This window comes from Megalobrama amblycephala, linkage group LG18, assembly GCF_018812025.1.
Source record: "Megalobrama amblycephala isolate DHTTF-2021 linkage group LG18, ASM1881202v1, whole genome shotgun sequence".
NCBI lineage: Eukaryota > Metazoa > Chordata > Actinopteri > Cypriniformes > Xenocyprididae > Megalobrama > Megalobrama amblycephala.
Genome location: NC_063061.1, coordinates 20,068,660 through 20,087,293, shown reverse-complemented (window position 1 = coordinate 20,087,293; position 18,634 = coordinate 20,068,660). Strand labels below are relative to the sequence as shown.

Sequence of the window (18,634 nt, the reverse complement as noted above, 5' to 3'; positions counted from 1 at the left end):
GGAAAACACCCGGTGTGAGTTAGGAGTAGTGCCTGTCTGCTGGATGGCTGACAAGAGCAGGCCTGCTGTAGATTTGGACCTAATAGTGCTCTTGGCACAGTTTTGCCTTGAGCCAAACCTTAAAACTATCACATTGTTCAAATTTATCTTTTAAAAAAAGTGGGTATCTATAACTAGAATAGCAGCCCCAACATCTCTGCTTGTATTCCGCACTGAAATGTATGCCAGATGATGTCATGCTATTCATGAGCACCTAAACACGCACTCACGTATTGGGCTATTCAGCCGACAATACAACCTGTTACTACTGGCACACACTGGGGTCCATTGACGTGTGGGCACTATGAATGACATCACCACAAAACAATTTGGGAAAATAAATATCCTGTTGGAACATATGGGCCAAATATGGTCTGTTTAAAGGACCTCTGAATCTGATTATAATATCTGTGTAGAACCAATAGTGGGTAATTGGCAAGCATTATAATGTGAAGTTGTTAATGCATTGTTTCATTTTAGGATACTTATTTTTGTAGCGTTTTGTAGCGTACTTTATTGTTAAATAAAGTACGCTCATGTAAAGAGGTTTAGTGTTTCTTTTTTTCTTTTTTTTTGAGATTCATGACTAATGGCTGCTGTTTGAATTATGACAAGCAAGAGAAACAGCTCATAACAAATTATGATATAACCATCTTGGCTGTCAGCATTTTCTTTTTCTTGGTATCTGGTTATTTGTGACTTGTCAAATCTTTTCTTGACTAATCTTTAATAATGCTGTGCTTCCCACAGGTTTGAAATATACTTGCGGTGGTAGCCGGGCGAAAAATCCTCCTATTACCCACAGCACAAAAATGGTCTACTACATGTGACAAACAAACAATGTGTGATTTTTAACAGTATTTTTATTTATTGAAATTCATTTTAATTAAATAACATATTACATTTAATTACATACTAATATTATGCATTATTATGCATTGTAAATTATGCAAAATTACAGCATTTAAATGGTTCACATTTTCCTATGTTCTCCTTGCTGTCATATAGTGTCTCTCTCAGTGAATGGGACACAGATTTTACTAGTAAAATTTATAAAATGAATAATATATGTGTCAAATAATGTTCTAAGTCTTTTCTTTCTGTGGGGGAGACTACAATAATTTACTATGAATTAAATGGAAATCAAATTAAATACAATTTATTGTGTAACCAAAATACCAGTAATGCCCAAAAGAAAAAGAAAAAACTTAGCGTGTGACTTTTAATTATAAACAAGTCTTGAAATACACCGGGACTCTTATTTTGAAATGTCTGTACTATTGCAGGCTGATCCTTCAGATTCTTACAGTCGTCTAAAACATTTTATATAAAAGTCCATAAAGTAGACATTGTAATAATTCATCAACTTGAGTTCATTAGCAATCGCTTGGCATAAATCTGCGCTTTTCATTGATTGAGAATCACTTTGAAGCAGTCTGAAGCGCTGTTGCGGGAGCTTGTAGAAAGCGCAACAGCGCCCCCTTGTGACTTTGCAAAATGCAGCGCCCGATTGAATGTTAGCGGGATTAAACAGTTCTGACGCACACATAACGAGCAGGTACTAAACGACTAGTTAATCGATCGCGGATGGTTTCATTATCTTGCGCGGATATAAAAGTATAAGAGGATAAAAAATAATAAAAGCAAAAATGTGTCTCCGAATATACTTGGACGGCCGTTGTTATACGTGGGCGGCTCGCCCAAGTAAAGTCTATGTGTGGGAAGCACTGACAGGCTTTCAGGTGGAAACTGAGGTCAGCTATCTTAAGTCAAATCGGCCGGTTCTGAAGCTCTGACACATTTGTCACAGATGAATTAATTATTTGTTCTTTCTTTCTTTCTTTCTTTCTTTCTTTCTTTCAAAGTGATATAATTTGAATGAGAGATTCAACTCACTGACTCAATCCGGGTCAGTTAAAGGGTTAGTTCACCTCATGTTGTTCCAAACCTGTAAGACCTTAGACCTTAGGTAATCTTCAGAACACAAATTAAGATATTTTTAATGAAATCTGAGAGTTTTTTTTTTATCCCCCATAGAAAGAAACATAATTGCCACATTTAAGGTCCAGAAAAGTAGGAAAGACATTGTTAAAATAGTCAACGTGACTACAGTGGTTCAACTTTAATGTTATGAAGCGATGAGAATACTTCTTGTGCGCAAAAACAAAACAAAAATAACGACTTTATTCAACAATTTCTTCTCTCCCTGTCAGACTCATACACTGTTGACATAGTAAACACAGCGCAGGCTTCTGGGTTCTACGTCAGAACGCCGACTCTAACATTAAGGTTGAACCACTGCAGTCACGTTGACTATTTTAATGGTGTCTTTACTACTTCTCTGGACCTTGAATGTGGTAATTATGTTGCTTTCTATGGGAGATAAAAAAAAAAAAAACCTCTCGGATTTCATTGAAAATATCTTAATTTGTGTTTTGAAGATGAACGAAAGGCTTTCAAGTTTGGAACGACACGAGGGTGAGTAATAAATGACACAAATTTCATTTTTGGGTGAACTAACCCTTTAACTACTTGCTTTGACTTTATATGATAATGAATAGCCCTGTCCTCATTAAGTACAATAAGATAGCTATAGATAAACTGTGTGTTTTAGTGTGAGCATCTCAGCTGGACCACAATTTGATTATATGTGGTTCTGTTGTCTTTCTCATAATACCTATCAAACACACTTTAAAGACATGAAATCATTCATTAAACACAATCTACTAAAGGACAACATTATTTTTTAATACTCCACTAAACACAAACACATTCAGCCCTTTTAAACAGTCACATGATCCCCAAGCAGATAAGCAAGGTGTGAGCATTCATTCACAAGCCATTGTAACTCTGAATATTCACGCAACAAGCTGTTTGTTGTGAAGACAAGCTGGACTTCATCTCCATTAAATTGGGAAGTGTGGACTTTAGTCAATGTTGATACATAAGAAGGGATTTTTTTAATAAAAATGTAAAATAAGTAAGAAAATATTGGCTTATTTCTTAGCAACACATATCCATGACACCTTTTTTTATTATTAATGAACATCCTACGTTGTGTGTGTGCCCATGTTGTACTTTAAAATTCGATGAGGGCATGTGTTGTTTCAGTCATAACATCATATTTCACTCTGTGAACAGTGTACCATGACGTAAGTGTCTTCAGACTGTGAGTGGTTTGTGGTCTTATATCAGGTTGTGTGTTATTGTTTCTGACCAGTTTAAAGCCTGTCAATGCACAGATGCTGTGGTCAAGAGAGATGTTTGTCTCCCAGCTGGTCCAGGTTCTTGCTTTTGTTTGGTCTCTGAAGGTCTAGCCTGAAGTCTGGCTTTGGTGGGGGGCAGTGTTAGCCCAGCCTGTAGGGTGCGCGGTAAAACCCTGTAAAAATTTTACAAGAGCTTTTTACAAGATACTAAAAAGACATGTTGTAGCAATTTCTGGTGTTGTCTTGCCCTTTTAGTGGCCTTTTATGTGATAAGGTTGACCCCTATGTCACGGAAACGCAACATTTGTTGAGAACAAAGTGGATTGTGGATTCATTGGAGTTGTTAGTGTTATCTCCAACAATGAAGTTCAGTCCGTTTCAGAGAGCCGCTAGACTTTGAGCGTGAACTTGAGGTTGCCTCTGTAACTTAATCTTTACGGGCTGGTATGTGATGTGATGTAAAATAAAATAACATGATGTATTGGAATAACATGATCTCCTTATTCACCCTTGATGGGCCTCGAGATTGAGTTGAGCATTATATTATAGGTCTCTTTATACTTATTGGCTTTCCTGCTTATACTTTTTTAAACTGTAACACTATCATTTTGTGTCTTTTCCATCAATTCACTCTAACTCGTAGGTTTATGCATGTTCACTCAAATACTCCATCACCAAAGATGTTTATCTTGGATCTTCCAACATCTCATGATTATGCATTATTAAATTAAAATAAAATAATTCTTCCATCTTCGCTTCAAAATATTGATGAGTATGTCTGCAGCTGTATCTTTTTTTTTTGTATCAAAAATAAGCATCTCAAACAATTTTCCTAGTCTGCCCGCCAAACCTCAACAAAGGTCTTTTGCTGAGTTACGCAACTTAGCTCATGTTAGGATCTGTACCGTTTTCTAAAGGTTTGTATAGATGTAGACAGTGAGCTACATAAATATTCCTCAAATTGCTTTCTAGAGGAAAAAATGATTAGTTGGCTCATTTTCAAAATAGAGGCATGGGCTTGTCCTAAAAATGATGGATCTCCTTAAATGATTCCCAAAGTAGCTGTCAGTCTGTTTGTTTTAGTTTAGTTTGATGAAGTGGTTGTTAGATCACAAACTCAGTCACATCTATAGGTCTTTGTATGTGAATGAGATCATGCTGCCAATGATCATTTATTCTGGAAGATTCCTACAAATAAAACTAAATATAAAAATAAAATTGCAAATTACGGATCTGAAAACCTAGCCATCTGATGAATATGATGTTTTCGTGATGTGAACGCTGGCATTCTGTAATGTTTTCTGTGCAGTGTTTGTCCTGGCATTGTTCAGTCTCTTTCAGACGTTCTCAAGGTTTCTGCTCAGCTTGTAACAGGCGTCTGTAGCATCAGGGGTCTGCTGCGAGCGTGTTCTCTGTTTTTCTCATCTGGTGCAGAACACAGGTTACAAGCAGTCACCTCCTGACCTACAGATGAACGCCGCTCCCTCTCATGGGCTTTCACACTTTCTCACATGCACACACATACATAGGGTGATTTCCATTTTCATACCCGAACTTCACCACAAAACACATTTCTGTATGTATTCATATTTAGTTAAAACAGTATTTACGATCAGTCCTTTAATTTAAGTTCACAATGGCACAATGTGACACCTGTAGTAGTTGGTTTACATTTCTCAAAAGTACTGGATTGCTGAAACATGCAGGGCTGGACTGTATGTAAGGGCTACATAATGTGAAGCTGTGTTAGTACTCATACCAGATAATAAAAAATATTTTTATTTGTTAAAGTCAAGTTGAAGTTAAAGTCGAGTTGTTTCCCCCACCCCCTATTCCTCAGACTCGACACTCGCGGGTTGCCAGATTCGGGACACGCAATTGACAATTGGAAGGTGAGGAAACGTACACACTGTAAGTTGATGCGTTGATTTAGCCACGTTTTAATATAGATTTTTCAATGGATGCTGAGGCTTTTTAGGTAGGGTAGAATCTGCGATCTCTGACCTCTTAACGGTTGGAGTTAAAAATCATCATTTGTGTTCTACTGAAGAAACAAAGTCTCCTACATCTTGGATGCTCTGGGGGTAAGCAGATAAACATCAAATTTTCATTTTTGGGTGAACTATCCCTTTAAAATAGATAAAATAACTCATCAGCTTCTCCTCAGCTTTCATTGTCAGTTGCGCTCCCTATCGTGGCCGGCAACCTGCGTCTTTGAACGAGGGGGCGGGGCAAACAATATTTTGAATTTGGACTGCAGTACCTATTTTGAACACTGGGTGTCATTATTACATAGAGCCCCTTAAACTAGTTTTTGGGTTATTTATTTTTTTGTAAATAAATTACTTTCTTTCTGTACATTTATACAAGTTGTGATGCCTAGATTCACTTGTAGCATTCAAACTACTTTAATTTTTATAATAATTTCAACATTAGTGCATCATTAAGAAATTCACTTCATTCCAGGTATTTTAGTTAATAGTTTATTGAAAAACAAACCTTAGTACATGAAGATATAAAACAAATTGGGACAGAAAATAATCTGGAAAGAATCTGAAAATAATATAAATTTATAAATTTTTGACAATAACGATTAGACATTGAATATAACATTTGTCACTTGTATTTGCCGCACGTTTCTGTATTTGGGTCTTTTGTGAACTTTTGCAGGGTGTTTCTGGACTTGGTTGTGTTTTGAGTATTTACAGCACATGTGTTATCAAACTCATGAAGACATTTTCTTAATATGCAGGTGGGTTTTTTTTTTGCATGTGTTTTCTTCAGTTGCAGTGAGTTCAGCTCTCTCGGCCACAGTACCACGTGTGAAAGTGCAATTAATAATACTGCAAGTATGTCTTGCGTACCAGCAGTGGGAGCTAAAGCAGACATTAGACTACTGTACTACTATAAGAAAAAAGGTTTCTTGGTCAACCAGCTTCACCACAAAGACCACCTTGGTCAACCAACATTTTTGTCCACCAGCAAGAACAAAATTCATGCTGGTCTATGGGGGACTTTACAGCAGAGTAGAGTATGTTTCTAGTCTTAGACTTTCTTGAGATTACAGTAGACACATGATTTTTACGGTTGGATAGCTGCTACAAAGACAATGTTTGACATGGATATTTGACAACCGGCTAACACACCATAACATGCTAGATGTCTGACCTCAACCAGAATGCATATTAACTTGTGATTACATCTATTCAGGTTTACAGTAAACCATGGCGAATTTGACCTGGAGCAATTTCAGTCATCTGCCTCCTGTTATTGTCTGCAGATGAGTATTCACAAGTGTCCATTTTAGACAGACATGTATTGACTGGCTCTACATACATCATTTTTTATGACGCAATGCTGTTGTGTCTTTCATGGTTTTGGGCATTATGTTTTAGACAGCATAAGTGGAGGGATCAAGTTAACCCCGGGTTATGTAGTGAAAAGATATCTGTGAAATATGAAAAATGTTTCAAAATGTTCAGAATGGCATACTAGCATAGACATACTGCTTATTGCTTGTATATATACAGTACTGCATACTACTTCATTAAAAAAAATATCCATTGTCTTTCCAAGGGAAAGGATATTCCATATTTGTACTCATTTTTGCAGCTGTGTATCACACTACTAGAGAATCACTTTTAAACAGCTGAGAATCTTGAGTACTAGCCTACTTCCCAGTCAGTTCAGATACTCTGAGTTCACTATCTCTTATATTTTAGGGCAAGAAAGCTGATACTACTTAATGATCCTTTAAGCTCTTGGCAGATGAACCACTGCACAGCTATTACAAGTAAAGTCTCCTTTCTTACAGTGGGTCTTTTGAGCCTTTGCTCCAGAGTATTCCCTAAGGAACATGCCTTATTCTCTGTAGTCAAAGGCTGCCAAGTGCTGTCAATTCAAACCAATCCGAGAAGGTTAAACAGAATTCTAGACATGCCTGACTTAACTCCTAAGACTTAACAAATCTCTGTGTTTTGAAAAGGCTTGCCCCAAAGAAATGCCATCGCAGCAGAACACACACTAGATAGCAGTAAAGATGCATGATTCCCTCAAAGCCTCACTAGTTATCTTTAAGTGCACTTACTTACTTAATATATTATTGCTTCAGTAAGTAAGTGAAAGATCATCTTTTACTTTACTAGATGTTTCTTTCCTTTTCTTCTCCCTTGAGTTTGAGTTCCCACTGGCACCCAGTAGACAGTTTGCTCCCCTATATCCGGGAAGTTACTTACAGCCTGTATCTTTCATTCATTTTCCAGATGAGCGGCAGAGCGAAGAAAAAAAATCTGTTAAGGCACGTGTTCTTATTTAGACAGTCCTAATGAGTCCAGCAGGGTCTTCATATCTTGTATAAAGTGAATATCCCTGGCTCTGCAACAGGTTAAAGCCATAAAATAACATATTCACTGTTAAGATGGCAATCAAGTACTTGGAAATTCAATCTAATGACATTTTCTTATTACTTTTGACTAATCAATGTACAAGTACAGGTGATTAGATCCTTCTGTGGAAGCTGAATAGTGGACAGGAACAAATTTATCGAAGTGACCACATCTTGGGTTGTTAAGATGCAGTGTTCTTCCCATGTGGAGGTCTAGGGAAGTCTTTAATCACTGATTATTAGTGCCATCCAACCTCAATCTCTTCAGGCTACCCTACATAATTGGGGTACAGTAATTGAGCTATCCTCTGGCCCTTCCCGTGCCATTAGTGTAATGCGATCCTGGAGGGAAGACGCTGCGGCAGGCGACTCTACTTCCCCTGATTATGGAGCTTCACATGATCTAGGCGAAAGGGGCCCAGGGTGGATATCAGCTGATGGCCATGTATTACTCTTGGAAATCAGCCATTAGGTTCTGGTAGGGCATTTTCGCCAAGGACAGAGCCTGATATGACCTCATATGGGGTGGTTAAGGCTAAATAATCCATTACCTTGGGGTACAGGGTGACGACAGCTTCCATATGCAAGAAGAATACTCCAGGAAATGTAGTTGTGACTTGGGGAAAAAGGTTAAGCATATGTCTTTCTACAAAGGCTGATTTTTGTTGCATTTAAAATCCCGGTTTTGTTGAAAGTTGGTGTCTGCTGCTTTTATGCTAGATGATTGCTTTTTGATCCACTAACAAGCTCCAGATCCATAAGCTCTATCTGTAGAAGACATTCGTGCATGCTATATAAGCAAAATCTGTTTTGGATGAGGTTTTGTGTTTTAATATAAGCTAGCGAGCCTTTAAATAATTAATAAAAAATGCCTCTACTAAAATAACTCAAGGGACTCAAACACATCAGGAAAAATCCAATTGGTTGGTTGATTTACTTTATGGTACTGCCTTGCATAATCAAAAGCATGAATGTCCTTTTTATGTTCTTTAAAAAATATGATTGACATGAAGTTTTCATAGGCAAGTCAAATGGAGAGTTTTCACAATGATCAAGGGGTGTGATGTCCTGCTTGCTCTGCGGGACTGTATAATATTCTGTATTCAAGTGAAATTGAGGGAAATACCCTGGAAAGCAGCTGTTTTTCTCATTTGGTGAAATGTGTGAACCCCATCTCGTAACATGAAAGCAGAACATTTTGGGAATTTTCAACTGGCTTTTATCAGTCATCACGGCAAAGTGTCGTTGTGTCACATGGGATCAATATGACCTCTGACCTCTCAACTGCCTTTCAGAACATGAGCTCTATGTCTGGTTTCTCATCTCCATATCTCCTCTGAGAGTTTTCATGGAGTCTGTATCACAGCCCATCAATCCTGTCTTTTTGAGGCAGTTTTAACCCTCTTTCAGCCACCTGGTAGGTCCAGGTGAAACAACTTCTGGACCTCAACATCTGCTTGGATGCTTCAACAATTCTCACAGAAGGTTTATTTTTCACAATTTCTTACTTTTATAGCCTATACTCCTCAGCCTCGCTTTCCTTAATTTGTTGGTTGCTTTGGTAAATGTAATATTGTTCATTTTGTCTGTTTGTAAGGCCTATAAACCTTCACACTTTTTTTGAACTTTTGAACAGACAGACATTCTAAGTTTGTCTTCATTGTAATTTCCTTAAATTCAGATTTCAGTTCTGCATCCTGTTTGTTTCAAAGTCAGAAATTTAACTGCAATTTAAAAGGCACTTACTTTCATTCTAAATTCACAACAAAGGCAAGCACAGCACATTGCGAGCATGCTACACTTTCTGCTTCGAATGAATAATGAATCTCCTTTTAAACAACACTGCTAAAAATATTAAAGCTAACAACAAAATAACACAAAATTCCCTGCTCGGATTTCTCCTCCATGCTGAAGTCTAAAAGCTTGACATGCTGTACTAATTCTGTATTAGAGCATCACATCTTGCTATTATCAGCTAGAGAAGCCCAGACGATGGTGAATGATAAGGAACATTGTTTGAAGATAATGTAGTGGCTCTGTATCTAGTTTTTGCGATCAAAGTTTTGCTTCATGCATGCAGCATGTGACATGATGTAACTTGTGGCTAATTCTGGATTTTATTTTGTGTCTGCACATGCGGTCCATCAACACAATCCCTGAGTGCCAGTGTTATGCGGTGTCTGAACTCTAAGCTAAAACTAACCTGCTTTCTCAGGATATGCTGAGGAAGATGCTTTACTTAATTTGTTTTGTACCATATGCTACTTTATTGCTATACAGGCATCTCTTATTTGCACATTTAAGCTTTTCTGCAGAAATATGCCATATTTAAAGGCCTTTTCTGTTTGTTTTTCTTGTAGCACGTAATCTTTAGTAACGAAAGACCTTAGTGGGTTTCATCCTTCTGGTATTTTACTCAAGTGAATATAGATGGTTGCAATGGGATATTATTTATTTCACCTTCTCATGTAAAGGTTACTGTTTTGCATCAGTCTTGTCATTCCTCCTGCTTTTAAACTCTAAGCTGTCTCTGGCTCATTTATTTATGGCTTGAGGGCTTGAAACCCTCGTAAGGGTTTTGCTTTTATTCTTTAGGTCACTCCTCATGCAGCATCCCATTTCAAATGAGCCTACTGAAGGAATCTTCTACCCACTAAAAACCATTATGGAAGAGTTATGAGGGAAGAACAGACTTTACTACCAGGGCAGAGCAACTCATTCGTCTGCCTTCAAATTATCTTTCCGTCACATTGTCTCTGGCACATTCTTTCCAAACTTTTTTGTGTCATTTTCTCATGTTGTTCAATCGTGGCCTCTCCAAGTGGTCCATCCACCTCTGTATTTTGGAAAAGAGCTTGCACATTTCACCACAAATGTTGTTTGTCTCTAAAGAGAGATTCCAATAAGCATGTGTGAATGATCGTGAGGGTCTTCACTGCAGGGCATGGGCATAGATGAAGAGGCTTTCATTTAAGATGCAGTTGTGGCTTTTGATGCATGTCTTAGACAACAAAACAGTACTATTATGGCTGGAGAAGTTATTATCATATGCCGTAATGACTTACAGAACGCCAAACAATCCTTATTCAAATAGTTCTCTGACATTTGATCAATTATTCTCATTATTCTCACATAGAGGTGCTGACAGGAAATGAAACAGTGGTTGCATGATTGGTACTTTTATAGTTACTTGTAATTGACTGAAACCTTTTTACTACTAAAGCTGAGTGTACATGGTGCGATTTTTGCTGCCGTTCTAGCTTGCAGGCATTTTTTTTTTTTTTTCCTCTTGGGACTGAAGAAATCGTTGATGCCCGTATGGCCACGGCTGACGTTGTGTGAGAGGAATTACAAGCCGAACTGAGTGCATTACAAGCACCTCCCAATAATTTTTAAACATGTTTAAAAAAAAATCGGGCAGTCGGCCCGATTTTAACCAGCATACAGGCTGTCCCCTCTTGCCAAATCATACACAACCATGTCATATAGGCAAGATCTATGAATATTATTATAGCTGCAACCCTACAGTATAATACACTGACGCACGAATGCACTCTCTAGTTGCTTTTGTTGAAAGGAATGGCTGTGCTTCTTTTTAGCAAATCATTTGAACACTCGTCTTTTTAGTTTCTTTCTTTTTTCTATCCGAAACTATATTAGCAACATTGAATGCTCCATTTTTCATGTTTAGTGCGAAAGCTCATACGATTGCCGCCGCCATGCTGTACAGTTTTGCCATGTACCAGCTGCTTTGACACGATTATCTGGTTATCTTACTCGTAACATGTGCAATGGCTCACAAACTCCAAAGTGTCCGAACCCGCACAGTGTATGCCCGCTTTAAGTAACTATGAAGATTATAAATTATTTGGTTGAGCCACCTTTTGTTGAATAGCAAAAAGGTAAATAAAATTAACAAATATAATGATATTAATATTACAATTTCAAATTTAAATAGAATTTTGATCAAACTTCTCTGTGTTCTAATTTTATTTTTTATATTTCAATCTGCTGTTAACGATATTTGCCGTAGTTTCAAAGCACACTTTCCACACCAACTCTGGCTTGTAATTAGTGAACTTTGTCTTTTGTCGGAGTTGGTTTATGTGCCCCGTTATCCACTCTGTTGCACATCCATATGGCAGTCGTACGGCTTGCAGACATGATGTGTCCTAGAGGAATGTTCTCCTTGGCGTAGTCCAAACACGGCCACAGATGAACTGTAGGCCCGAGCCTATGGAAAGTGCATGACTGATTAGAATGCATCGCTTACAGCCCTTGAAGAAAGTATTCAGACTGTATGCATTGCATGACCCCCAGATCAATCTCTCCTGTCATAACACAACTTTGAACATGAGCCGTGTTTTGAAACATGGACACCACGGTGCCCTCAGGATATGGCGGTAGTTTATGAGTGTACACATTTCAAGTAAGAACGCTTTCAGGCGTCTGGTTTATTTTTTTGTGTGTGTTGTCATTTCTGTATCTGAATTTGAGGGAGAATGCATCAGTCATTTTGCTGGAGTGAACTTGGGTAAGAGCTGTTTAACCTTAACCTTTCCTGAAAGTGAGGAGTGTATGCGTTCTCTTTGTTCTTTCTTCTTCTATATAATCTAAATGAGTGGAATATCCTTGTAGGATCTTTTATTCAAATGTAATTTAAGATGACAGCATCTCAACATCTGGACTGAAGTCATCTGCGCTTTGATGTGAGTGTGATGTCATATCCTCAGTATTTATGGATCTTTTTGTTAGTCTAAAGCAGGTCTTAACCTGAAAATCACTTCTTTTGTTTTCAGACTTTCAGCCAGCAGGCTCGGTTTGTTGATATATCATTGTAAGGACAGGAAGTAAGCCAAAATCTTCTCAGAATATCTGTAAAATTTTCCATTGGATAGCTTGTGTATGGGTTAATATTGTTGGCTAATGATTCAGAAACAATCATAGTGTTTTGAAAGGTGGATTTTAGTCTATGTCACCAGATAGGGGTCTGCATGTCTGTTTCCAACGTAAATCTGCGTGACCGATACAGCTTGACTAATATCCATGAATAATGTGACAACCGTTGTGGGATTGACAGGAGTGCAGTATAGAATCTGGCTGAACTGTTATTTTTGAGCAAAAAGAGTATGAGAAAATGTAATAAAGAAATTGTTGAAATTTCATGTCCGAAATAAAAAAAAAAAAATCTGGTGTAAGTTTAGTGCATGTTCACTTTGCAATGTGGCTGAGGTTGAGAGAGGGAAGAGGGGAATGTGTAATCCTGTTGGAGCAATTACATGTTCCCGGAAAAAGGCTTGCAGTCCTGGTGCAGCACTCGTTACACGGTGTGTAAATCAGCTGTGGTCCGTGTGCATGTTCAGTCATCAGAATCCTCACTTAACCTGTTGACTCACTTTCTTCCTTGTTAACAGTGTTGGCAGAGGCACTGTTTTTTTATATATAGTTTAATTTTACATGGTAATTTCACCAATTTTTACATTTAGATTACCTTTTACTCACTTAGGTAATTTTTTAAAACACTAATAATTTAACAATACTGCTAAATGATTTCTTTTGCAGATCTCAAAATGAATATCCATTTTTCATTTTTCTGTGTTATTAAGTGGGTCTTTATATTTAATTATTGGCCTTCTCTTACAACTTTGTCTGTGGTGATGGATCAGTTCTCACTGACTTCACTGCCAGGTGTGTTTCAGACCTGCTCATTGCTTTCTGAGTCACTCACTCTCATTTGATTAAATGCAGAATTCAGCAAGATTTATTTGTCTCATTTTGCACAATACTGCACACTTAATACACACACATGAACACGAGCAAGCTCACAGTATACTCTATAAATTAAGACCTTCAGCGTCCGCAGGAAATGAGCATGTTAAAGAGGGAACACAATGGTGGGCACTATGGGGGTATGACTGCTCCGTTTAAGACCAGCTGACTTGTTATGACCCTCTAAACATTTAATGAAAGGACTGAACAGGTCTGTTTCTCTGTATGGTGAACTGATTTCCTGAATGACTGCTCTCACACACAGACTTACCTCAGAGTTGCTAAGACCTCATCAGAACTAATGATTAATATTGGAAAAATTCACCTACAAAACAGAGCCTTTTGTTTACAGGCTCGGTTCTCATCTGTACCTGCTGTTTTATCCAAAACAGATGTTTCTGGGATCCATTATGCAATTTAGGGTAGACCTACCTAGTCACCCTGTGACTTTCCCACCCTCCAATGTTTCAGCAAAAATGCTGAAGTTTTGTTGAAAATGTGCTTAAATGGACCTAACATTTTTTTTCCTCTTACTTTTAATTGTTTGGCAGAAGCAATAGACCTTCTTGATCATCTGTGGCAGGTGGCTAATCACAGCAATGCATCAGTAACGCATGAAAGTCAAAGATGTCCAGTCCTGCATGTAGGCCAGTACTCCACCCTCTCTATCCCACTACAGCAGGTGTTTGGACACAGGTACGTACACCCACCAGCCACTGACATTAAAAAAAAAGGTTTTTATTTTGTTTTTCAGTTTCAGTTTGTTTGTTTTGTTTTTTAAGCTTTATATATGATATTCTTTCATAAAGTGTTAGTTCACCCAAAAAATATCATGTCATTAATTACTCGCCCTCATGTCATTCCAAACTTGTAAGACCTTCGTTCATCTTCAGAACACAAATTTAGATATTTTTGATGAAAACCGAGAGCTGACTCCTCCATAGACAGCAATAAAATTAAGGTCCAGAAAGGTACTAAAGACATTGTTAAAAGTGTCCACATGACTGCAGTTGTTCAACTGCAGTTGTCTCTTCTCTTCTATGTCAGTCTCTTATGCAGAAGAGATTATTGAATAAAGTCGTTATTTTTGTTTTGTTTTTGCGCACAAAAAGTATTCATAAAAGTAAGGTTGAACTACTGCAGTCATGTGGCAATTTTAACGATGTCTTTAGTACCTTTCTGGGCCTTGACAGCGGTAATTAAATTGCTGTCTATGGAGGAGTAAGAGAGCTCTCGGATTTCCTCAAAAATATCTTAATTCGTGTTCCGAAGATGAACGAAGGTCATCTTACGGGTTTGTAACAACATGAAGGTTAGTAATTAATGACAGAATTTTCATTTTTGGGTGAACTAATCCTTTAAAACCAGTGAAAGCATGTAATACCAAGCTTTTTTCTCTCATTTCTTTCTCAGGTTTGGTGATGAGTTCAGTTTGCTGTTGCATCTGCGTAGCTCCCAGTCTGAAGACCGCAGTGTGCTGACCTTCCTCTGTCCAGATGGACACATTCTCCTGCAGATCCGCATCAGTGCCTACACCTTCACCTTCATCAGCACCCAACAACGACATTATGAGTGAGTCTTCATGTCAGTGGCAGACGGGAGAGTGTTTGGGAAACCTGTTTAAAAATGCCACACTAATTTTATCTCTTGCATTTGCCATGTAGGAAGTTTCTTGGAGTCCCTAAGAATTATCAGAGAGTCCCTGATTTCTGTTCCTATTTATTTATTTAGCATTTAGCATCTGATCTGAATAATTAATCACAGAAAAAAAAAACTTTGCACTGCAAAAAATGCTGTTCTTACTTAGAGTTTTTGTCTTGTTTCTAGTCAAAATATCTTAAAGTTCTTAAATCAAGAAGCATTTTCTTGACAAGTAAAAATTATTTTCTTGTTTTCAGGAAAAATAAGTCAAAATTAAGTAAGTTTTTCCTTAAAACAAGCAAAATAATCTGCCAATGGGGTAAGCAAAATAATCTTATTTCAAACCAAGAATAAGCTATATAATCTTGTTTTCAGTTTGGATTAAGATTATTTTGCTTACCCCATTGGCAGATTATTTTGCTTGTTTTAAGGAAAAACGTGCTTAATTTTGATTTATTTTTCCCGAAAACAAGAAAATAATTTGTACTTTAAGATATTTTGACTAAAAACAAGACAAAAATTCTAAGTAGAGTGCATGAAAGTGTGGAAAGGAGACAAGACTACTGTACATAATTGGCAATGTTGAATCATTATTTAATGAGGATTAACAGGGAACCATTTAAAAACTCATTTACTTGGTGGTCTTGATTATTTTGTGGTTCATACTTTGGTCCCAAAGCCGTCATCTTGGCAGGAAAAAAGATAATTAAAAAGGCACATCTCAGTGAATCCTGTTATGTAACCACAGTCTGTTTATTCTACTTCTCCTCTCTTATTTTTTGTTGCTTGCTTTTTAATGTCATTGACCTTCTTTGTTCCTCTTCCATAATGACAAAACCATCCTCATCATCTGCTCATTCTTCATGTCAGTAAAGTATTAGTTTTGGCTAATGGTTAATCTTAAACACAAGCACAGCTTGTCGAGCTCTGTGATATATTTAATCTAGATTTCTGTGACTTTAGGCAAGCCTTACAGTCGAGACGTATAAATGAGGCATGGGGTTTAACTCATGGCCTCTCAAAACTAATATTTGTATCTGTCGCCTAATTTCCCACCTCCAGGACAAAATAAATGGACGTTTTACACTCACATTTTACCTGTTTGTGCTTCTCGTTCATCATGAGGTGACATAACGGTGCCATAATGTTCTTACTGTGTGCTCATATGGTTTTCTGTTTAGTTTAAGCTTGCATATATGAAAAAAAGTCATGTGTCATTACACAGACAGGAAGTGTTGTATCTCTGAATGTTTTGCCAGGAAATTTAATGGCTTCTACTTTTCTTGGGTTCTCCTAACTCTTCCTGATCTCCTGTACTTTAACATGTGATTTGTTTAGCCCATCCTGTCAAAAAAAAACAAACTAAAAGTAGTTTGTTTTTCAAAACCTGTCCTGCTGTTGTTCCCAGGTTCCCCGTGGCAGTGCTATCCGATGGAGGTTGGCACCATGTGGCCGTCAGTGTCTCCTCGGGACGGTTGGCATTGTATGTGGATTGCTCCATGATTGAGAGCGTGGACTGGGCCTATAAGGACGGTTTGGGAATATCCACCGATGGCCTGGTTATGGTGGGAGGAATCATTGAGGGGTTCGAGACCCCTTTTGAGGTTAGTTTTCAAACAAAATTTAGTTTTGTGTGGTCCAAACATGCAAGTATGTAGTACCTACTTAGTGAAGAATAAGAATATCCTTCATCTCACCAGCTCTCAGCACATGACATGTACTGTAAATACATCTCCAGAACGTTCCCAGTCGGCATTTAAACCCAAAGTCAGGTTTATGGAGGATGAGGGTCTCTCAGCGTATAGGAGTTACTATACCCTAAGCTGAACATCTGCGTTTACACTCATCCAAGTTTCCAGATGGATTGGCCATTGTGTTGCTAACAAGCAGATAGAGATTTTGTATTTTTTATGTGCAACTCTCTGTTACAATTTACCAGCACGATTTCTTACATAAATAATAGCTGATGAAAAATTGAATGAGTATGATTCAAAAATAGCAAGGCATAACATTTCTTTTGCTGGCACTGTTCCATGTAGCATGGAATGTTTTTATTAAATGAAATTATTATAAACTTGAACTTTTCCCTATAGTGCAGGTATCCTAGCTTTAAATCTGAAGTTCCTAATCCATTCATGCATTGCTCATACTGACGGCCATATTTATTCACTGTCGAATATTGCGTACGGAGGAAAGGAGTAACTTCTACTGCCCTAAACGTGATTGTTGACATTACCGCGGAGACACTAAATGTTAAACAAGACACACATGTACCAGCTTAAGTGCCAGTTTCACCTGTTTGGCATTAGCTATAATTGACCAACGTAAAGTTAACTACTGGACATGTAAAATGTATTTAGCTGGAGTGTATACATGGCCAGAGATTATAGATTATAACATTGCACAACAAGAGACCCACTTTAGGTTGAGGGATAAAAGGCATTTTAGCAGATTTTTTTTGGCCTTTTGAAATGGATTTACGCTATGTTACGTTATGTTGTGCTGTGCTGAAGAACAGGCCTTTTAATGGGGGTAGGTAGGAGTATAGTTTACACAGCTGTGCAAAAAAGTTAAATGCCCTTTTTTAGTTGCATTAGACAGGGAAAGTTAATACAGCATGAAGCATCTAGGCTGAGTCTCAGAGAATTACATCATAGAGTCCAAACATCCCATTTACATACTTAGACACTGAACTCAGTCATGGGGTAACATGATGAGAGTTAGCATTTTAGCAAATTTCTTGACTTCTATGGCAACACTTTGTGATCATTATATTATTTGCCTTTGCAATTTGTCGTTGAGGAACATTGTTTTTAATGTATTCCGCAATCTTTTTGCACACAAATATGAAGAGCCTTGGCCCATCTTTAATTCTGAAAGACTCTGCCTCTCTAAGACATCCCTTTTTATAGCTAATCATGTTACAGACCTGATATCAATTAACTTAATTAGTTGCTATATGTTCTCTCAGCTGAATCTTTTCAAAATTTCTTGCGTTTTCAGCCATTTGTTGCCCCTGTGCCAACTTTTTTGAGACCTCAAATTTGAAATGAACTCATTTAGTGAATAAAAGTGTAATATTTCTATGTTTAAACATTTGTTATGTTATCCATGTTCTATTGTGAATACAATATTGGCTCATGTGATTTTAAAGTGTTTTAGTTTTCATTTTATTCAAATTTAAAAAACGTCCCAACATTTCCGGAATTCGGGTTGTAGAATACTAGGCTTATTAAAGAGCCTACAAGACTGAACATAATTACAACCCATAAGATGTGACGGAGGACAAAAACAAATTGAAACACTGCAACTCCTAAATGAACATGTTTACGAAGATACTCACAAAGACTGGCATTTTGACACGCAAGTGTGTCTATTTGACCGTTCAAGCCCATTAAGATATGTACTCGCGTGCTGTATGAGCAGCAGTTTTATGTGCTTTATGTGCAGTTTTATACAACATACACATGTGACTGCGGCACTAAAGTCTGACTCAATCAATTTGCCATTGGTTGGTGAGATCGACCTATTTTAGTGACTCCCGATCGAGTCATAGAATGTGATTTATTGATTGATACCGATCTGCGGCCGATCG

At 37.6% G+C, this 18,634-nt stretch overlaps 1 protein-coding gene across 1 annotated transcript in view; it reads left to right on the top strand.

Moving 5' to 3' along the window:
• Positions 1–18,634, top strand: part of si:ch211-196i2.1 (collagen alpha-1(I) chain) — a 77,444-nt gene that overhangs the window by 6,856 nt on the left and 51,954 nt on the right. The window contains exons 2-4 of the mRNA XM_048166754.1: positions 13,950–14,094; positions 14,812–14,970; positions 16,448–16,643. Of these exons, the coding sequence (XP_048022711.1) occupies positions 13,950–14,094; positions 14,812–14,970; positions 16,448–16,643 (500 nt within the window). The remainder of the gene's footprint in view (positions 1–13,949; positions 14,095–14,811; positions 14,971–16,447; positions 16,644–18,634) is intronic.